At 38.4% G+C, this 23,192-nt stretch overlaps 1 protein-coding gene across 1 annotated transcript; it reads left to right on the forward strand.

Moving 5' to 3' along the window:
• The first annotated feature begins 597 nt into the window (after nt 1-597).
• Nucleotides 598-21,560, forward strand: F2 (coagulation factor II, thrombin). The gene is made up of 14 exons (XM_026707806.2): nt 598-710; nt 3,424-3,587; nt 4,277-4,301; nt 4,673-4,723; nt 5,861-5,966; nt 7,384-7,520; nt 9,981-10,292; nt 10,655-10,768; nt 12,989-13,115; nt 13,444-13,611; nt 15,449-15,622; nt 18,253-18,431; nt 20,531-20,601; nt 21,296-21,560. The coding sequence occupies exons 1-14, from the start codon at nt 635-637 to the stop codon at nt 21,431-21,433; spliced, it is 1,842 nt and encodes a 613-aa protein (XP_026563591.2). The 5' UTR covers nt 598-634; the 3' UTR covers nt 21,434-21,560.
• Nucleotides 21,561-23,192: the final 1,632 nt, after the last annotated feature.

The raw sequence follows: 23,192 nt of genomic DNA on the forward strand, positions 1-23,192 counted from the left end.
CAGGATTCAAATACATCTTTTTGCCGAAAGCTCTCAAAGTAATCCCAATCTGCAAAGTTCAAAGCTGAACCTGAGTTTCCCTGTTAATTAAAAAAAAAAAACCTTTGCATTAGTTTCTGATAATATTGTAACAACATCATCCATCCGGTGAATCTCTGTTTCTGCCATATTCAGTGATGATGACTTTGAAACCTCATCAACCAATCAATCAGAATTTCACATGGCTTTGACTTTTATGTTCATACTGGGTACTAAGATATGGTACCAAGGTTTCTTTCATTGCCTTTTCATTTTCCCTTATTTTAAGCCAGGAGAGTCAGATGTCTTCTGCTTCAAAGAGCCTTCATGTTAATTTCATGAAGTACAAGATCAGTCCTCCATTTAAATTTGGTATCCTGAGTCCACTAAATGTGTCCCTGGGGTCTTATTGATTGATTGCATGTGCCAGTAATTTTAGAGAAAGCAAAAGTGCACTGAAGACAAGGAGGGACAAGGGGGTTCCTTGGCATTATCATTCCTGACGCAGTATGACACAGCTTCCTGTTTCTTCATACTGGTTCAACATTAACCCAGGGTAGGCTGCAACATTTCTTCATCCACTTCGTTTGCAGTTCTCCATTTCGAAGCATCCAGGATGGGGCAGAACAGAACCAGAATGCTGAGGACTCTTCTCCTTGCCATCTTCTTTCATCTCACACTGGGCAACAGCGGTAAGGGATTGAAAGCAGGGGGGAAGAGGGAGAAGTTGAAAAAGATTTGCCAGGCTAATCAGCCCTTTGAGAAGAAAACAGTCTGTGATTTGGAGAGTGAGTAGTTTAGAGGTCAGTGAGATTTCAGAGGAAACACAGAGTAACCCTATAACAATGTTGCCCAGGTAGGACAGCAAAGCTCAGAGTTTATTCTGGGATTGTCCTGCATGCGATAGAAAAGCTCGACGATGAAGCACTCAGGAGGTCTTTGTCATATAAGAAGTAGCAGCACCTTTCTAAAGAATGCCAGGCAGAGTGACTATGTCAGGCAGTGGATACCACAACTGTGCAAATAAATCCTTAGTGCTGTATATGTCTTCCAAGAGAACAGCAAAAAAATAGTGGGGAAAATTGACGAAGAAACAGCTATTTTTGAGACTTTTAGCTGTTCTTTTTTTACTTTTTAATTTGGGTGTAAATATTTTAATAATACTCAAGAGTCATGTCAGATGAAGCTTTTTGCAGTTTTCTGTGTTTGTTTTGTGATATTGACGGGAAAAGAGCCCCCTTAATCAGTTCTTTCTGGCTGCAGTTCTTTCTTATCTTGATAGAAAAGCTCTTCTTTATACTTTACCAAAGATTGAAACATTCTCTGACCTTTGAGGAGTATGTGCATTGGTGTTTCTAGACAGATATTCCATCTTTCTTTTCTTAATGGATTTTTGTTTCTGAAAAAGTCAGGAGAGGTGACGGGAAAAGAGGAAAGAAGAAGAAATCCCAGATCCCTGGTATAAATCTTTGCAGTAATGTGGCTCTCTGCATAATAAAAGCCTAATCTGGAAAAGTGTCCTTGAATATAAGGGAGGATAATCATGTCCAAGCCTTTTCTAACTCCTCTTAGGTGACAACAGCACAGACCTTAGCCTGCCAAGCTTCAGTTGTAATACATTTGTTGGTTCTTAAATTCCTCTTCATTGTGTCTCTGGTATTTCTACCTAGGCTGTCCCATTTCTTCCTTTTTTGTTACTAGATAGCCATTTTTGTCTTAACATTCTCCAGAGCTTGTTCCTGAAGATGATTCGGAGATTCTGATATCTGAATTTGGAAAAGAGAAAACAAATGTCCCAGCAAGTTGCATTAGGAGAAAACTACAAAGGTTAGACGAATAGACAGCCAACTTTGCCATCACAGTGGCAGTCACGATGTGAGGGCGAGTAAACAAGTTTTTTCTCTACAGATAGGAAGAGAGAAAAGAAGAAAAAGAAAAGGAAACACATACATTTGGGCTAAACTTTGACTTTATATTATAAGGAAAATGGATTTCTGCCATCATAAGTTCCCAAAGATTTCTTTATACAATCATATTTTATTATGGTTATTAAAAATAATAATGCAACCATGAGATTTACTTTAGAGAGCAATCTTGAATACTTCCAGAATGAGCAAAATCTTTCTCTTCACGAACTATTAACTAAACTGTTTGTTACTAATTAATGACAAAGAAAACTGATAAAAAAGAATAAAGAATAAAGTTAAAAAAAACTCAAAGGGAATAGAAAAGCATAGTAAAAGAAAGAGAACAAGATCAAAAACAGTGCTGAATTAAAGAATGGCAATCAGGTAATTTCACAGAATTTTCTGTGCTTCATATTGATCAAGGGTGGTAGGACTGGTAACATAGCTGTTCATTTCATTTTAAATCAATGCTTAGGGGCTCTGGGGGAAAAAGACACAGAGTTGTGGAGTTGGATGTCTTTTTGACATCCCAGGCAGTGTCAGATTTAGGCATAAACTACAGTTCAGAGCCTCATAATCCACAGGACTGTATTTATTTTTATTTATTTCTTTCTCTTTCCTTCCTTCCTTCCTTTACAATTTTATGTGTCTTTTTATATTCACTACAAACTATGAGAGAGATTATAATCTGTAAAACAGATCAAATCAGCCAAATGTAACTAGTAAACACATTCACTTGGAAATAATTTGTATTTTTCACTTTAAACACCTTGCTACTGAAAAACTAAAAGGCATTTGTGTTTTTCAATTTTGGAGAGAACACCCTTGATCCTCTTTTAGTACACACCTTTGTGAGACTTTTTAATGTAAGTTTTTAATAAAGGGGCCTCCAAGCTTTCTATAGTTGGCAGCTACTAGCAGAGTACAATCTGCAGGGATTCTTATCTTACCTTTACCTCTAAGCTTTATATAGCTTAGGGTCTCACCAAGTCTAAATCTATTTCCACTATTGCACATTTCCAAGGCATTATATTTTTTAGACTGCTTTATTTCAGTAGGTATGATCTAGTTCACCTGCTGAAATATTTAGAATTTTACCTGAATTAGCATTCTGGAAAGTGCACTTTGCTTCTGCCTGTTGTGGTTCAGATCATATAGTTCAACTGCTGTCCTCCAGATATTTCACTGCTACAGTTCCTATGATTCCCAACTTACATGTGCTACAGAAATTTTGGAAATTATAGCTCTAATACATTTGGAAAGCATCAGAATGAGCAGGTTGATATATATTAATTAATGAGAGTCCTACTTCTAGAAGACGGTTGCTTTTTAGGCGTTTCCATTTTAGAATTTGAAAAATTGGAGCTGATCAACCACTGGCCCTTTCGATGTTGCTCAGTTTTAACTTCAGAAAATTCTAGGCAGTGTGTAAGAGGCAGATGTAAAAAAAATCAATTTTTGTCTTTGGTCCACTGACTGGATGTTTTATTTTTACTAGTTTTTCTTGAGCAGAAGGAAGCTTTTTCATTGCTGAGGCGCACACAACGAGCTAACAAGGGGTTCATGGAAGAGGTACAAAAAGGTAGTCTAGAGCGGGAGTGTCTGGAAGAAATCTGTGTCTATGAGGAGGCTCGTGAAGTCTTTGAGTCCGACATCCATACAGTACGTATCATTTGATATACTAGTTCCTACAACTGGTCAGTTACGTATTTAGAGTCCATCTACAGTCTGAAGTATTTTCTCTGCTATATACAGTAGAGCAAGATTTTTTAAAAAACATTACTTCTGAAATATTCACTATTCATTATGTAAGGGTTGGAAGGAATCTCAGAGATCATTCAGTGAATGATAGTCTATCACCAACTTGAGCCAGTCTGTTTCATTATGGACTAGCTCTTACTATAAGGAATGATTTCCTGATATTCAGTCACAACCTACTTTCTTGCAATTTACACTAAAATCTATTTTATTTAATTTAAATCTAATACTTCTAACAAATTTTCCTTCAAGGTTCCATAACATCTGGGCTGCTCTTTCCTCTGCTCACCATGTTCTAATCTACTTTGTCTATATCTTCCCTAAAATGCAGTGGCCAGAAGTGGATGCAATGTTCTAGGTATGAGTGACCCAATATACTATAGAGAGGAGCAATGACTTCTCTTGATCATGCTACTATATTACAGCAATAGACTGCACTACTGAGAGCAAGATGTTGTGTTCAGTTTCCTTGGATTTTTTTTGGCTGAGTCATATCTCCTTCTTACTTCAAAATTTAAATAAACATCTCAGTTTACAATACTAAATCAGTTTAGCACTGATCAGTCTTCTAAATCAATAATTTTATTTTGCAGGATATATTCTGGGCACAGTATACAGGTATGTTTTGTGTGAGTCTCATCAGATATCCGGAATTTTGCACATAATTTATTGTTGAATGCTTGTTCCAAGTTCTTGATTATTTGTAAGTCAATGGTCAGAATCAAATATGTGTATTCTACATACATATATATTAGATCTCACAGTTTCCATGTCTATGCTAGATGGGAATTAAAATAATAAATATCAGGAGAATGAAAGAAGGAAATAGTTCTATGGCTTGATTATGGGGGAGCATTTTGTGGAGAAGCAGAAGAAAAGTCATTCATACTTTTAGGCATGATAATAATTTCCAATGATAATTAGATTTGATTAGGTTTATAAATTAGCCGCTGGTCTCCTTGGACTAAATATTTTTCTTCTTTTGCTAGTTTGCAGCACTCTGTTGCAAAAGAGAGCAGTTCTGGATGAGTGTCTGAAAGGTAAAAACATTGTGGAGGATCCATGATTCCTTTCTTGGTGATAATGGGCACAAGGAAGTTCCTTTTTTGAAAAGAGTGGAGGCAAATTCTGAACTGATGACAAAGTAACTGCTAGAGCAGTAAGAGAAAGAGGCAAGATTTTTCAATGGGAAAGCCCTATTCAATTCAATGGGACATTTTGAATGTTGTGCGGTGGTTCAGTGGCTAAGATGCTTAGCTTGCTGATAGAAAGTTAAGCGGTCACCATGTAACAGAGTCAGCTCCTGTTACTTGTCCCAGCTTTTGCCAACCTAGCAGTTCGAAAGCATGTAAAAATGCAAGTAGAAAAATAGGGACCACTTTGGTGGGAAGGTAACAGTGTTCCGTGCGCCTTTGCCATTTAGTCATGCCGGCCACATGACCACAGAGATGTCTTTGGACAGTGCTGGCTCTTTAGCTTTGTAATGGAGATGAGCACTGCCCCCTAGAGCCAGAAATGACTAGCACATATGTGTGAGGGGAACCTTTACCTTTTATAGAGTATACACAACCATGTACACATGGGAAGGAATTTAGTTGCACATATTCATCCTTAAAGATATTGATAATTTCCAATATATGACATTTTACAACAAATGCCTTGTGTATTTATAGAATATTTAAGCTACTAGTTCTAGCACGGCTTTAAACCTTCATGTTGTTTCTTTACTTTATTAGGTAGAGATGGGATTGGAATCCTGCAGGTATTTTGTGATGCATTTAAAAAAATAGATCTGGGTGTAAAATCACTGAAGATTGTGATTATTTAAGACTCTTTAAATTATTTTAAATATTATACATATCTTTTTATAAAGCTCTATTATTTAATCAATGGCCACATCACCTGATAGCTATTTATATCAGTAGTCTATTAGAAATGCTATACTGAATTTTCATATAACTTCTGACATAGGAGCTATTTAAAAATTAATGACTTTTGGTGAACCTATTTACAACATTCATTGGCCTCTTCTCAAAAGTAATCATAAACCTTGACAAATGCAATCAGCCCTGTATGTTCCGTCACCCCAAATCCAAGCTTATACTGTAAAATCTTCAGCTTGATTCTCCATGCTAAGATTTCTGTTTCATTCATTCTGTGCTTTGAACTCTTGATAGGTTCCTGTATCCTAGGAACAGGGCAGAATTACAGGGGAAAGATTTCAGTCACCAAATCAGGAACTGAATGTCAGTTCTGGTCCAGCAAATTTCCTCACAAACCTCAGTAAGTTGATTTATCTTTAGAAAATTCTGTACTGTCTTTTAATTCCTAGAGGCAGATCCTAAGTCAGCTTGAATAAGAGTTTTCAGAGCCACCCAACAATGAATAGAACAAGATTATAGCTACCCAACTTAAATATACTGAAAGCCAGCTGGAAGAAAAATATATTTGTTGCTTACTAAAACCAAACAAGCAGCCTTCCTTGCCTGAAAAATAATTCTAAATGCAAAAAAACCCAAGTGGATTCTAAGGTTGTTTCCTCCATACTGACAGTGGAACATCTTTCAGCAAAGATAGCTGTACGCAGAGGTGCAAGCTGACGTGTGATTTTGCATGTGCTCTTTTCAGCACATGCAAAAGCTGAAAAAGTTTACCACTGTTGTCTGAGTTTTTTTCTAGCAAAAGCTGATAATTTTGCTCAATTTCTTCTCAGCCCCTACTAAATCTAGGGTGTTGGAGGTAGATGTCAGGGTTCCTTGGAAGACTGGTTCATCATTTATCTGTCGGAGACAGAATCTGATTTTAAATTACCAGGTAGACCACAATTAAGAAAGGATTAGCTAGGTCAGTGACGGCGAACCTATGGCATGTGTGTCAAAAGTGACACACAATGTGTTCAGTGACAAGCCAGCATTCACTAACACCCAGCAATATCTATTCTCGAAAGCACGCACACACCATTATGCCATGATTTTTGGAGGCTGCATAAAAATGGTTCAGAAGTTGTGCGGGAGGGCTGTGGTCTCCGGTCCGGAGCCTTCAGAGAAAGAAGGCAAAACCAGGCCATGCTTTCGCATGACTTTCAAAGGCTACAGAAGAGCTTTCTCTGAAGCCACTTCAGTATGAAGGCCTTGTGTGACCTGGAGCAGCCTTGGGTAGGCCGCAAGGGCCTTCAATACAAAGAGAACATCACCTTAGTGTAAGCGATGTGTGGCAGATCCCAGGGAATGCTGGGCTCTGGTTGAGCAATCTTGCCTTGGTGATCAGCATGAGGCGGCCTTTTTGAGTAGCAGTGGTGGCACTAGGACTGACGTCAAGGCCTGGTTCTCTACTTTAGGCCCAGCCTCAATGCTGTTGCTGAGGGTCGCTGTTCGGGGTGGCCCAGATATTGGGGAGATAACAGCCATTCAAAAATTAACAAAACAAGACTATATTGTTTCTTTTTTATTCAGAGTGGGTGGGGGCGTGACACACCACCAGAACCCAGTTAGGCATTTTCTCAATTTTTGGCACGCTGAGACCAAATGTTTTGCCATGATTGAATTAGGGCATAGGAAAAGATATATATTTCTCACATCAGCAGTAAGTAGTCTTGCTCTGATATACTTGTGATTTGCAAACACGGGGTAGTTTATACCACCTTTCTTGTAAATTCAATGCTGGGAAGGGTTCATTTACTGTATAATGTGGTTGTTTTCAGGTTCAATGAAACAACTCATCCAGGTGCCAATCTCACTGAAAACCACTGTAGGAACCCCAACAACAACCTCCAAGGGCCTTGGTGTTACACCCGTAATCCAACAATACGACTAGAAGAGTGTGCTGTTCCTGTGTGTGGTGAGTCTCAGTGCTGGTACAAAGGCAAAGTTTAATTAGCTTAATTTATATGAGTTTATGCACAATATATCCTCTAAAACCAGTTTCTATATGGTGGAGGGAAAGACATCCTCATGAGATCAGAGGTACATTCTGCTCAGGTATTACTTTATATACTATGGTTGAGGGTTTTTTGGAAGGGTATATGTTGCCTTAGGAGACAATTGTAGGGGGCACAAATGTCAGCAATGTAAGCAAGACGTAGACATGGTTGGAATCAAAAGTGGATGAGCTTCTGACCTTTGCTTTTTTCCCTGACTCTTTCTTTCTTTAGAAAAAAATATTTTATTCAAGTTTACAAATACAAATATAAAGAAAATAATACAATTAGGAAAAATAGAAAAAATGAAGAAAAGTGCAAAGAAATAAAAGAAAATAAAAAAATAAGAAGAAAAGATAAAGGATAACTCCCCCCTACCTCTAGTTAAATGTACCGGTATAAATCAACTTCAATAACTTAATACCTTCTCTAATAGTGTAATTAAAAAAATCTCTTTTTCCATATCTCATACTTTATCAATAATCAATTATAAAAGATCATTGTTCAGTCCTAACCAGCAAAAATCCATTAAGAGCTACAGAAATAGTAACATAAATATTTAGTCAAATATATCTATTTTCTATTCCAACTTATCATTTTATTTAAGAAATAAGGCAAAAGAAATCTCTCCCTGTTTGTAGACAGATTTTCAAAGCCACATCATTTAATTCTGGTAAAAAAGAAATTCCGTTAATTGCACAACTGTACAATTTAAATCTGGTTAGATAAGTTCATTTTATATTTCTTCTGTTTATTTTTTTTTAAAAAAACTTGATCTTTAATCCTATCACCCCTGGCAGTTTCTTATCATTTTCTCTTTGTTCTCTTTCTGGAACAATTTCAATAATTTAACAATCTTTGTAAATCCAAAATAAAAAGATATTTTTTATTTAAATAATAAATATTCTTGTTAATAAATTATTTCAATTTATTATTTGTATGTCTTCTTTAGTTATTAAGATATTAGCTGGTTTTAAACATAAATCCATTGTAGCATTGTTTCCATATCATTTTTTAAAAATCAATTTGCAAATTCATATTCAATTCAGCCTGTCTTTGTTTTATTCAGTAAACTTTTTTCTTCTATATCCTCTGTTAAGTATATATTTTACAGTATCAGTCTTATAAATAATTTCTGAGTACAAACAACCATAATTTATCCCGCATTCAGCTGGTATTTCTCCATTGTATTAATGGGTCTTTTCTCTTTTAATTGTAATCCTTCGTTCTCTCTGGTTTCTGCTGGTCAACCTTCAAAGTACTCTCTTATCATATGTGTATTTATTAATCAGCAAAACTTTGCATAGGAGGTTTTCTTACAGTTAATTTCAATTTTGTCATATATTCTTTTATACTGAACATTTTTAAATACCTTATAGAAAATATTATTTCAAGCCAACTTAGTCTTTAACTGAGCCTGTCACTTTCCAAAATCAACATTTTAGTCCATTTTGCTATTTTCAAAAAATAGAAATTTTTCTTTTAAATCCTTAAACTTACACTACTTTCATCCAGGGTAAAAGGAAACTCTCCCAGCATGATGAAACTTGCCATTCAGAAGGTTCTTACTATCCAGAAAATCAATAGCAAGCAAATCAAGAGAGGGCTGTTTGGGGGCTGTTTTGAAGATGCAGAATCACTTCCTAGAGCTCTCAAAGCCGCTGCAGATTGTTATTTTGCAATCTCTTTACTGGCAGACTGTATGAAACAAACCTATGAGTGATCCTAGTCCTTTCCTTGATCCAGAGGCGTTCCAAGGAGCTGATCCCTTCACCTGTTCGTCTGTCAGCTCCTCAGTCCACAGTTGTTTCCCCAGAAGTCTTTTTTTTTTCCTAACGCTTTCAATTTTGTTCAGTTTTCTCTTTGTTTTTTTTTTTTTTCAACCTACTCCATCTCTTCCTTTCCTGCATAGCAGTTAGGGTAAATTACTCTCACTAGAAGTCTGCACTAATTGCTTGCATACTACTTTTGGAATTAGGCAAAAATCTGCATGAAATCATCGATCTACACAATCGTAGTCACAAATTGGCTATTTTTAGGCTTATCATTGAGATTCAGAACCAACTTTTGACTGACATCCTGGGTAAATCATGGCCTTCTTCCTTTTAACTTCCCTCCATGGATCTGAACACAGCGATCATGTTTCCCCGAAGTTCATCAAACTGAATACCACAAGTTCTTTCAGCTTGTCCTCAGAATTCAGACTAAGATAAATACTTGATGTAAAGTAACAATTAAATGACATGTGTGGTATGAAGCAAAACCACCACTTTTCAGTTCTGCATGTCTATGTCAGGAAAAACAGATGCTGTGACTGTTTTTTTGTCAGCCCTGATTTGCTGTTTCATCAATGCTCATGATAATCCTGCTTTTCCTTTTAGGTGAGAACCGGACAACAGTTCCCTTCTCTCCAACACTTCCTCCTTTGCAAGAGAAAACACAGCAACAGGAGGAATGTGAGCCTGAGGCAGGGTTGTCCTATAAAGGGACTCTTTCTGTCACAGTGTCTGGAGACCAGTGCTTGCCATGGGCTTCAGAAAAAGTAAGACAATTGAGCTATAAAAAAGACTTCCTGGAAGAAGTGCCCCTGGTGGAGAATTACTGCCGCAACCCTGATCATGATGAGGAAGGGGTCTGGTGCTACATAGACCACCCAAACATGACCTACAATTATTGCAACTTGAACTACTGTGGTGAGGAACAGACTTCTATTTCCATGGTCACTGAAGATATGTAGTATCAGGGAGAGCATGCCTATATTTAATACAGGTCATTTCTTGAGGTTCTACAGTGGAATTATTGTTTTCCAATTCTAATTCTTTGAGTATAATGTGCATTGCTGAAGACGTAAAGTCCTCAGATAAGTCCCCACCAAATCCAAGAACCTATTGGATCCCAGCAACTGCCATGGCAGCAGACTGGTTTTTTTTTCCTCCTAAAAATCCATAGGGCCTACTGATATGTCATCAGGAATGTGCTAGTCCACTGATAGAGAAATCACAATGTTTTTAACGAAATCACTTCTTTGTATTTTCCTATCCCTCTTCCATTTCAGAAGCCAATGTAAATTATGGCAGTGATGTTCCCGAGGGCCAACGGGGTGGACGACATGTGGACGATCAACATGAAATTTTCTTTGATCCTAAGACGTTTGGTGAAGGCGAAGCAGGTTAGGAAGGGAATCAATTAAAGAAAGAACATTAGTGAAATTAGAGAAAAAAGATAATATAGCTCTTCATTTAATATTGGGTTAGCACAGTAGTACATAATTTTTCAGCCTAGAGGCTACACTTTTGAATGGCATTTCAAGGATTAGATTTGTTTAGAGATTATAAATAATTACCGTATTCATCTGGATTTTATTAGTGTTTGCAATTCTAAATGATTATGGGCAAATAAGAATGTTAAAATAGTTGATACAACAGAAACAAAAAGAAAAGAAAAAGGTAGCCTGTAGTTGTAATCAGGTGACTTGTTTATACACATTTTTCCCCTCAAAAGTTTTATTATTGGTACCTGTCCATTGTCCAATAAGAGGTGAGCAGGGTAGAAATCTGGAAAATAAGTTTGATTTGCTGTGAAAAATGAGAATGATAGGAATTCTGTACTGAGGTCTCTCTCTCTCCTCACCTCCTCCTCCACCTTTTGAGCATACCAAAACATGTCATTTTACATGTTTCTTTCAGGCTGTGCCTGCACAAATTTTCTTCCTCAACATAGCTGCGCGAATTCTGAGTTACTAAGGAAGCTAATGAATGGTGCCGTCATAATAGATAATTGTGGGATAAATTAAGTGCAGCAAATAAAAAGTAGCCCTGATTGCAGGAGAATCCTGCATCAGCCAGTGTTGTCCTCCAAAATGACACACTGCACAGGATACCACGGATTACTTGAACACTTTGTTATTACCCATGATAGTGGCTGAGGTTGGTAGAAGAGAGAACCAATGTGCCCTAAGGCAGGTGCTTTCCACCTTCTCTGGGCATTATAAAGGCAATATCCATGTTGGTGTGTTGCACAGAGAGAACTTGTTGAACTGGCAGGAATCTTCTCCCCCCCACCCACCCCCATGCTTGTGTATAAGTAGGCCTTTATGCTGGGAGGCTGACTTGTCAAGAATTGGTTGATTTGATTCGGCACTATCTGATTGTAGATAAGACTCTGAATGACTTTCAGTACAAGAACCAGAATAAAAATAATATAATGAAAAGAAAAACATACAACAAAAGAACTGGAAAGGATGGGGTTGGGGGAGAGAACTAGATGGCAAATTCAGCAGACAACACAGAATATATACTACCAATATCCAGAGATGGCTTTCCAGCAACCTTGGCCGAAGGCAATGAAGGACAGCCAAGTCACGTGGCTCCCACAAGGAATTTTGTTCTTAAGTGCAGGCTTCATGACAGAGAAAGTAGAGAATGGGGTGGGGTGGGTAATAGCTAATTTAGCTAATAAGCAAGACTTCTGCTGGGAGAAAGTGGAGAGGCTTAATTCAGCTTTGGCTACAAAAACTGGAACTTCACTGACCAAGGCTATGAAATACAAACAAAAAGAAAGCGGAGTCTTGCAGAGAGAGATCTCTTTCAAGAACAGTTAGCCAAATATTGTTAAGCCAAATTTAGAAGGATGTATAAATGTGCCCTTGAGGGTGGCATGGTGGAGGTGGAGTTCTCACCTCACAATCAAGAGGCTATGGATTTGATCCGAGGTAGCAGCAGATATTTCTCTCTTTGGGCACAACGTCTGTTGCGAACTCTGCATAGGCATCAGGAAAGGTATCTGTCCAGCGAACGCTCAGCTCCATTCAGCTGTCGGGATTACATTGCATGGTGGTGCAGTGGCTAGAATGCGGTACTGCCGGCTGCCTGCAATTTGGCAGTTCAAATCTCACCAGAATGGCAAGGTTAGACAGGTCTCTATAGAAGTGAGCAACCAAAAGGCATTAAACCTAGAGAAAAGAAGATTTGTGGAAGCAACTTTATTTTCAAGATCATTTAGACCTAGCTTTATCAATGTAACTTTTTTTACTATGAGCAAAACCTTGTCCAATCAATTTCTGTGCATACTCTACTTTAAATAAGGGAAGGAACAGTGCCAGGATATACACATAATAAAAATGATATGTCTTATGTCATTCATTTTAAATTAATATTGTCAGTCATGCAGGGGATAGCTAGGACCAGACTCTGTGTCCCAATTCATCTTCCAGTAGTCATTCCAATAATGAGAAGCTAAAAATTTCTGCCCACACAGTTCCGGTCAGGAAAAGTTCTTATGCCTGGAGCTAGCCACTCACTATCATCTCTTCCTAGCAGAAATTTGGCTTATGAAAGACAGGACGACTTGTGAACTAGTCAATCACATGTGGATGGGGCTATATTTCCAGATTGTGGCATCCGTCCCCTGTTTGAACAAAAGAAAAAAACTGACACCACTGAGAGTGAGCTAGAGGAGTCCTATACGCCAGCCCGAGTCGTGAATGGAGTAAACGCTGATGTGGGCAGTGCTCCGTGGTAAGTCTGGTTGTGGAAAGGAGATGGAATTGAGAGGGTTTGCTTGTTTTCCTTCCTGAGTGTGCCTGATTGCTGACACTGACTGTATCAGTTGATATATGACTTGCCATTGCAGCTTCTAAAAGAAGTATGACCATGGTAGTTTCCACCTCTTTCCTCTTTGTGAACCTTGGGCAGTAAGAGGAACTAGGAAGCAATACAAAGAAACGATCATATGCAAGTCAAGTGCGGTCTATCCATTCTCTATCTGTAGAGTTTTTCAATGAAATGATCAAGCCTGGAAGAGTTGCCTCCCCACCCCCTGCATTTCTAATTTTATTGTACTTAGGCAAGTCATGCTATTCAAGAAGAAACCACAGGAGCTGGTATGTGGTGCTAGTCTCATCAGCAACCGCTGGGTCCTCACGGCTGCCCATTGCATTTTCTATCCACCCTGGGATAAAAATTTCACAGCCGATGACCTCCTTGTACGGATTGGCAAACACAGCAGGACACGGTAAGAGCTTAAAAGATTATGAGCCAGTCAAATTATATACATTGAGTCATAACTGTCATGCTCCAAAAATCAAGATAGCCACACTGAGATTCTTCTAAGCAATTTCCTGTATTGTTTTTTTTTTTTTACTCATAGGCAGAAATCTTGCCAAACTAAAGCAGACTACTTGTACCATTGTTGTTAGTTGCAAAGTTGTGTCCCACCCATCGTGACCCCATGGACAATTTTCCTCCAAGCCTTCCTCTGGAGTCCATTTAAGCTCATGCCTACTGCTTCAGTGACTCCATCCAGCCACCTCATTCTTTGTCATCCCTTTCTTCTTTTGTCCTCAATCTTTCCCAGCATTAGGCTCTTCTCCAGTGAGTCCTTCCTTCTCCTTAGGTGGCCAGAGTATTTGAGCTTCATCTTCAGCACCTGGCCTTCTAAAGAGCAGTCATTAAACATACATAATCTGAGAATTACTAGGGAGCAGCTATCTTAACTCTCTTTCTCCCACACAACTATGGAATGCACTCCGTCTCTTCTGGGAATGCAGACTACATTCTGCCGCATAACAGCTTTCTATCACCCCCCTTTTCTAGCTGGGAGGTGGTGGCCTATTGAAAGTGGGGCAGAAATGGAAATCACAGGGACAGAGCAGCAGGCTTGTCAACAAGAATGAAATGCTTCAATCCACCATCCATAGTAATATCATCACAAAATACAAAAACCTGCTAAAAGAAGTAGAATGACTCTGCCCCGCCCCCCCGCCCCCCCAAAAAAGCAAAAATTGTGCTAGTTGTAATAGGTATTTTGCAATAGCAATGTATCTGGAGCACCACTTGAACACCATCAGCACTGATAAAATCACCATCGGTCAATTTCAAAAGAGCTTTACTTGAAACAGCTGAAGTCCTGCAACAATACTAACACAATCAAACACAGCATTTCTTTACAGCTACCCTTGGGAAGGACTCAGCTGGTAGATCAAAATGCCAAATCCAGCTTAAACATCTGGTTGACCGCGTGACCAACGATCAATAATAATTGACTAAATGTATATGCCACCCAACTCCTAGTGATTCTGGGACTCCTAAACCCTGCTCCTCTTATTGATAGTTCCATTTAGTTCACAACTGCAGGCAATGAGAAGTTCCAGGATGCAGGGTTTATTTCACTTTAGATTTCTCTAAATTAGAAATGACTCAGGTCTTGCGGGCGAAGACACAACATTAACGCTTTAAAGAGGAGATGAATCCCTTCGGTCATCTCATGAACCAGCTTGCACAGATAAGTTTCTGTGAGATTGCAGACCCTGTAGCTTGCTCAAAAACTCTGGTCTCCTTTGATGACAACCCCTACAGTTGTAGATTATGTAACCTTGTGCTTCAAGGGTGAAAGGAATGAGCCTTTCTTACAATCATTCTTCTTACAATATGTTTCCTATTGAGAATGACTGAGAATGGTCCTACATTAAGGAACCATCAGTTAACAATGAACTGTGATGAACACACCCAATATCCCTTGACTGTTCTGTTTCTAACCTATGTGTTGGTGAATTAAAAAAAAGCTTAACAATGTTGATACAGCTGTTGAATCTCTGTTTCCATAATTTAATTTTTAATGATAGTAAGCTGTAACTTTATCTATTCATTAAGCTGACAGCTAATTTAACTGGATAAACATTCAATAATGTTAATAGTAATCATAATGTTATACAGAACCAATACAAGAGGAAGGGGATGGGAAGTCAGTTAAACTCTTTGATGTGCATACTATAATGAGTGTAGAAAGGTTAAAAATGTCCTGACATTAGCATTTCAAAATTGCCTTTTTCTCATCTCTGGAACTTTTTCAGATATGAGCTGGGCAAGGAGAAAATTGTCTTCCTGGATAAAATCATCATCCACCCCAAATATAACTGGATGGAAAATCTGGATCGGGACATTGCACTATTGCATCTGTCTAAGCCTGTACCGTTCAGTGATTATATACACCCAATATGTTTGCCTACCAAGCAAATTGTTCAGAGGTAAGGAGAGGAGACAAGACTTCAAAGTTCCTTTAAAAACTTTAAAAAGCTTTAAAGTGAGTAATCCAAAATAAGTAATCCAATGTTAGGAAAAGTAAGTAAGTAATCCAATGTTAGGAAAAGAAAAACTTTTGCCAGTATAATTCAACTATTTTACTGCCAATTATGAGTGACACAAACTCACAGTGCAAAAGAGGGAAGGGGCGAGAATTGATGCACACACAGCCAGTAATTAAATGGATTTTTTTCTGATACACATATACTAATGAGATACAGTTGTATGATCTAATATTAGATATAATATATTGGACTAGACGACCTCCAAAATCCTTTCTAGCCCCATGACTCTATGATTCAGATGCATTATTTACAAAATCAGTATGTTTTTTCTATATATAAGAAATCAAAGTCTTTTTTTCTCCCTTTCACTTTCTCTCACTTTCCTTTTACAACTTATTCTCACTCCTTATCTCAATTTTATCGATACTGGAATGTCTCTGAGTTTTTTCCCTGGTATCTTGCTGCCAAACAAAGCCACTGTCCAGCACTTTAATCTTTATACGGGCAACAGAGTCTGTCCTCCTAATCTTTTCACACTCTCACAAGCAGGAAGGATTGCAGTATTCTTCAGTCTCTGCGAAGGAACATTTAGTCTTTGCAGATATTCACAGTGGTGCTTATAAAAGGCAAGACTCTGGATGAGCAATTTGTGATTCTGGCATGATAATGCAAAGATTGGAAGTATGCAACAAAGGCTGAACTAAATATGGGTACACCCTAAAGAGCCAATGTGTAGAGGTGTTCAAAAGTGAGAGGATACACAATTGTAAAGATTTCATTATCGTATGCATTAAAGGAAGCAGTAATAATGGGGCTGAATATGTTAAATTCAGGAGAAGCTAAACAATTTATAGTCTGAAGCAGGAATTCAGCAGATGTCAGAGTGACCATCTGATGCATTCAATAAATTCAAATCTCACAGTCCACAAGATGGTAAAAATCTAAAAGTAAAAAATATTTTGATGGCAAGATTTGAGAAACCTAGCTCTTTCTCTTCAAAGGGTGGCAAAATACGGGTGCGCTTAGCGCTATGTGATATTCAAATAAATAATAAGAAATTTAGTTCCATAACTACTACTAATTTCTAACCCCTAACCATCTCACTAGATTATTTGTAATTCAGGGTTGAACTATAAAATTCTTGGTACTCTGAGATGTTTCATTACCAACTAGGTAATGTCTTCAGTGCTATCTTGGTAAGCCTAGTTGGGTAATGAAAGATCTTCAAGAAAACAACCAAGCTTAGAGAACACCAAGGATATTCTTAGCAGTCTGTAGAGTTGTTTCTTTAGGGTAACAAAAAAAATATATGAGAAAATCAGTATTCACATTCGCTAGCTTGGAAGAAATAAAGCCAAAGATGATGCAAGAGGCATGCATAGATTAGCTGTGTTAGGATTGCTGGGGCCAAGATCTAAGGCATTTTCAGTCCTTTGTGGGACAAAAGGATAGAACTCTGTAGGAAGTATTAGTCCTTTGGCACAAAGATCATATTCAAGGAAAGAGAAGGATGATAAGAAATAATGGTAATAAGTGGTAGCACCCTTAAGAAGCAATGCAGAGCTTTTGCATGTTTGAACTCCTCACTGGCCTTTGTCCAGGGGTGGGATTCTACCAGTTCGCACCTATTCTCTAGAACCGGTTGTTAACATTCTAAGCAGTTCGGAGAACCAGCTGTTAGAAGAAATTACTGGCCTAATCCTGTAAGGAAGGCAGGAAGGAAACATTCTGGTGTTGCTTACAGAAACTGCCTCTCCGTTAACCCTTATTACATTCTTGGCAGGACTAGACTTCCTGTCTCAGGAACTTCTCTGGAGTTTTTTTTCCCTTCGTTTGCTGGTACTTTGCTTGTGTGACCATTCAAATTACAATGGCACTGAAAAAAGTGACTTATAACCCTTTTTCACACTTACGACTGTTCCAGTATCCTCACAGTCATGAGAGGCCAGGTGAGGAGATGCGTGCCTCGATGTGAGTGATATTGAGTTGGCACGCCCAGCCAATAACATGACCACCAAGCCACATCCACCCAGTCATATGACCACCAAGCCACACCCACCAACTAAGCCATGCCCACAGAACTGGTTGTTAAAAAATTTGAATCTCACCCCTGCCTTTGTCTGAAAAAGATCATCAAATGCAAAATCTTACATGGTTTCACATCTCCTTGGAATATATTAGGTATGATGACCAAGGATTATTGGTCCTGCTTGCAGGGAAGGTCATCATACTGCCCAGATTGGGCAAATATAAATGACCTGTTTTAATGATAGGTGGCGTAGTGGTTAGAATGAGTACTGCAGGCTATTTCTGCTGACTGCGGACATCCTGCAATTTGGCAGTTCAAATGTCACCAGGCTCAAGGTTGACTCAACCTTCCATCCTTCCGAGGGCGGTAAAATTATTGAGAGCAGTATGTTGACTCTGTAAACTGCTTAGAGAGGACTATGAAGTGGTGTAAGTCTAAATGCTATTGGTATTAATGAGCCACCATATTTCTATTACCTAATTCATCTACCTCACTCTAGGCTCTCCAAAATCTTTTAATCAACTCCATTTTTGTTCCGTAGCTTTTTTGTAGCAGGATATAAAGGCCGTGTTACAGGTTGGGGTAATCTGTTTGACACCTGGGGTGCAGGGACACGACAACTACCAAGCGTGCTGCAGGAGATTAATCTCCCCATTGTGAGCCGGACCACCTGTAAGGCATCCACTAATATTAAAGTCACAGACAACATGTTCTGTGCAGGTGAGTTTTCTTAGGTACTTGATGCAGAGACAGAAGTAGGCACGATTCTTTGAGTGTTTGCAGTCGGGTACTGATCAATTCAAATAACAGCTTTCAAGGCCCACCACGTAAGAAACAGCAGTTGGCCAATAGGATGAAGGAAAGTTATCTTCATTGTATGAGAGGGAAGACTATCAACTTTCATCCGATTACTACTCCTGCCTCCATTTCTTTGCTCTCCAGTGAGCAAATGTAACTGTGTGTCTTTCCCCAAATCTAAATACATCAGTAATGGATACCACCGAGTGGGTATAGACAAAAGAATCCTTTTAATTTGCGTACCATTAGGATTCCCAAATTACAAAACTGTACAACGAACCTCTCACATCTTTCTCCCTTACCTCTAGAAATGGCACATATCAGTGTAGAAAAGGGATATCAAACTGATGCCCTGCAAGCAGGATGCATCATGCGCAGGCCATACCCACCCCACCTCTTCAAAGGCAAAAAAGTCACGCAATCACATTTGACATCCATAGTATAGAACCATATCCTAACTCCGTGATGGCGAGTGGCACACAGAGCCATTTGTGCCAGCACGCGAGCCGCAGGCAAACTTACCTCACTGAGCATGCTTGGGCCTCACAGCTAATTTTTGGCTGGTTTGAGGCCTTTTTCGGCCTCCCGGAGGCTTGAGAAAAGCCTCTGCAGGCTTTTCAGGCCAAATAATGGGCTCATTTCATCACTTCCTGTATTTCTGGTAAAGACGAAACACGCCTATTATTCGCCCTGAAAAGCCTGCAGTGGCTTTCCTCAAGTCTCTGGGAGGTCAAAAAAGGTCTCAAACCAGCTGAAAATCAGCTGTGAGGCACAGTGCAGGTAAGGGGGCAGCAGTGGGAGGATTGCACGTGCATGCGCATGAGGCATGCACATTGCCTTCTGGGTGTTGGCACGCAAATGTGCAAGCACGCACAGGAGCCCAAAAAGGTTAGCCACCACTGCCATAACTCAAGCCACCTTGGATATATCCTAAACAAAACTTAAATGAGGGTAAAAAAATTGTTTCTAATTTATGAGACAGTGCTTTCTTAGATTTCTATCCCTCGTTTCCTCCAAGTGTTCAAGCAGCTTTACTTCTGTAATACAGATAGGTTAGGCTGAACAAGATTGACTGGCCAAAACTCATACAGTGCATTTCCATGGCCGAGGGTGGGCTTGATTCTGGTTTCTTTGGGCACTATACCACATCACCTTTTGCCATACATTGACCAGGTTCATCCATTACTTTAAACAACATGTTTTGATAAAGCAGCATCCACTTTTTTATTTATAAATACAACCAGAAATGCAGCTTCTCTAAGAAGTCACTCCTGGTTTAAACGAGTTGTATCATAATGGGCAGAAGTTTATAATAGGAAAAAAAAAATATCTGGATCACCCCACATGAAACAAATCACTAATTTTCTGCCATATTATTTGCATTTTATTTTACCATATTTAGAGACTGTCTATCTCCCTTATAGAAGAGTTTTTTTATGACTTTGATGCATTACTCTATCATTTAATAAAGCCCTCAAAAGATTATGATGAATTGAAAGAAATCATTTCCAGAATCTTAACCAAATGTTTTAAGCCAAAATATGTAGAACTTTGCCTGAGAATAAAAATAATAAAAGATCTGATATTAAACATAGCATGTTGTGAAGTTAATTTGTTTGAAATAATTCTATATAGATCGATCATTTAAACCATGATTGCCTGTTCGTCTTATGGCAGCAAACATTCTAAACACCTCACAAAGTAGAGTTTCTGCATACCAACCAGCAAACCAGAGGCATTGTCTGTGTTTACACAGAACAAGAAAACAACCAGTAATTAGCATTCTGTGTAATCTAGTGAACCCAGCTGAATATAACTCCAATTGTTAAAAAAGTAAACCTAGGTTTATACATTGAAGTAAGCCATTGCAACAAGTGAAGCAGGCCACACTGTTTCACAAGTATCAAGCTGATTAGCTCGGGAACTACGTTAAAAGCCGAGGGTGGGGGGAGGTGGGGGGGGGGGAGAAACAGAAAAAATAGAGGAGAGTGCAGCCTCTTTACTAATTGTTCTTTTTTTAGGTTATAGTCCTGCGCAAACCAAGAGAGGAGATGCTTGTGAGGGTGACAGTGGGGGCCCTTTTGTCATGAAGGTAAGTTTCTAAACATAAAATGGGCAAACTGCTGGTGTCACAGGCCCCCTATTCATCAGTCTGCAGCAAGAATGGGAGTGCAATTTCCCCTTGCTAATGCCACCGTTCATTTCTTTTCAGAAATATTCACTTTAAGAGCATTACAAGTCAATTAAACATATCATTAAGAGCAGGAAAGCAGGAATTTACAATTTAGGTGAATTTACAATTACCATTGGGTGTGGCACAAGCAGATATAGCCCTTGAATTGTAGCAGGGCTAACTTGGAGCTCAAGATCAGAACAAGCTGTTTCAGACAAAGCTCAGCACGTCAAAACTTTTTTTAAAAGCAACTGCCTCAATCTCAGTTTAGAAGTCTTAGTAAGAGCCGGGCCTATAGGATCTTCTTGGAAAAATAAAAGAGAGAACCTTCTCACTAGCACAGCCCAAATTCTGAAGTTCCTGCCTTGACATAAACCTTATTTTTTTTCTGTTGTTGAATATTTTCCCCATGCTTTTCAAATAAGAGTGAAAAACTAGACTCAGAAATGTTCACGGGCTACCTCTTTCTTGCTTGTGTAGTCTTGTAGATTACACAATCTTTCTACTGGTTCTGTTCATGTTTCTTTAAATGACCTACAAATGCTATTTGTACTTTGCTGTTGTCCCCCCACCCCCGCCTTTGATTCCGTGGCACTTCTTTCCTCCCTACCAGGGTCCAAAACGGTGGTATCAAATAGGTATTGTCTCCTGGGGAGAAGGTTGTGATCGTGATGGCAAGTATGGATTCTATACCCATCTGTTCCGTCTGAAGAAATGGATGCAAAAGACTATTGAGAAACATGGCGGTTAAATAGGAATCAAAATCGGCATTTGCACCTTGGTCTACAGATATCGAATAATCAAACCATACAATACTAAGAGCCTACGTATGGAAATAAACCGAAGTCCTTCCTGAATAAAGATTTTTAGATAAAACACTTGTGTTTTTTTTCCTGGTATCAATTGCAGGCAATTTCTATTGAACGCATCAGCCAAATCATCCAGATAATGGAAGGACATCCACCCCACGATTACAAAAAGCTCACCTTTCGAATCTGACAGAATGATTCTGCATTCCTAAATGTATACCTTTAACAGAGGAAACTGTGAAGCAAATACAAGTAGAAAGAAGTTGGCTTTCCTATTTCTTTGGAAAGTAAAGTGTTCTGAGGGAAAGAAATTACACGTAGCAGAGTTTTAACATGGCACAGATTACAAATAGGCAAAGGTTTTGCATTCAACCACATTTTATTCTATTTAGATAAAAACCGGCCTATTTGTGTGAGAAAGATCCCTTTCTGCTTGAAAGGCAACAACAGCTTTCATCTTAAATGTCACAATTGATTCCATTGTTAAGAGAGGTTGTTCCCTCGTTGAAGGGCAGGCTGTTGAAAAGGCATCTTTGGACCAGTGTTGTCCAAGGTTCATGCCCACAAGCCCAGAAACAAGAAGATAGGCTTGTTTGTTAAAGTTTGGCAATAACAGCATTTATTTAGTTAAATATTTTCCCCTGAACAATCAAGGAGTATCCATCGGAAGAGGCTAATTTACAGTTTCATTTGTAACTTCATACCCTTCAACCTCTAACAGACATTCTGATACTTCAAACACTCAATGATTTAAAGAAAAAGGTAAAAATGAAACATAGATGTAATGGAAGTATTAAAAAAAAAAAGCAAAAACAACACCAATATAACGCTCTTAATGTACAGAGATATTTGGATTAGATTTTTCACCCAACAAATGGTTAAAGAAAACATCTAAGCATCAATTTTTTTCTTGGAACTATTTATGACAAATTTGCATGCCCATTTTCCTGCACCTATTATTATACTGATTAATACTGTTGCACCCATACTATTTTTCTGTTAGTTTTATGCAACAGACATTAAAAATGAAACACTTGTGAGAAAAAAAACCCCTGAGTTAACTAGTAAAAACTACTACTTTAGACAAATACAGTATTTTAGAGACAGAATTTCTATTGAAGTCTTCTAATGCAATGCTTTTGGATGCATAGAAACTAAATACGTGTTTCACAGACATCATGAAAAAAAATTAAGACCTAAGAAATCAGGAGAAAAAAATTAACCTATCATTAAATGCTACAGTACTGCATTTGTTTCAATACAGTAAATACCAACCAGATATTTGGTTTAATTTAGTTGGAAAGCATTCTAATTTCTGTAGTTTCATGCAAAAATTCTTTTATTAAAAATATGTCCAAACTCAGTGAGAAACTCAAACTAGCATGATTTAACACTAACAGGACATACCAAAAGCCTTTGCATATTTTTTTATAACATGATTTCTTCTGAAAAAATAATTTTATCATAGGTCCCCTTGTAAAAGGAAGCAGAGCCAGTCACATAGTACTTCTTCTTCCAATGATGGAATTGTGATGCTGACATTGGAACTAGCTGAATTATCAATACTTTCATATGCTGGTGCCAATGAAATGTGAGAACCAGCCACCAGACAGGAGGTTTGCATCAGAACTTGTACACTACATTGAGTTATAGATGATTTTGCAAAAATTAGCTTCTTTGTATGTTTCTATATTGCCAGTT

This window comes from Pseudonaja textilis, chromosome 1, assembly GCF_049901715.1.
Source record: "Pseudonaja textilis isolate UNSWEBS1 chromosome 1, rPseTex1.2, whole genome shotgun sequence".
NCBI lineage: Eukaryota > Metazoa > Chordata > Lepidosauria > Squamata > Elapidae > Pseudonaja > Pseudonaja textilis.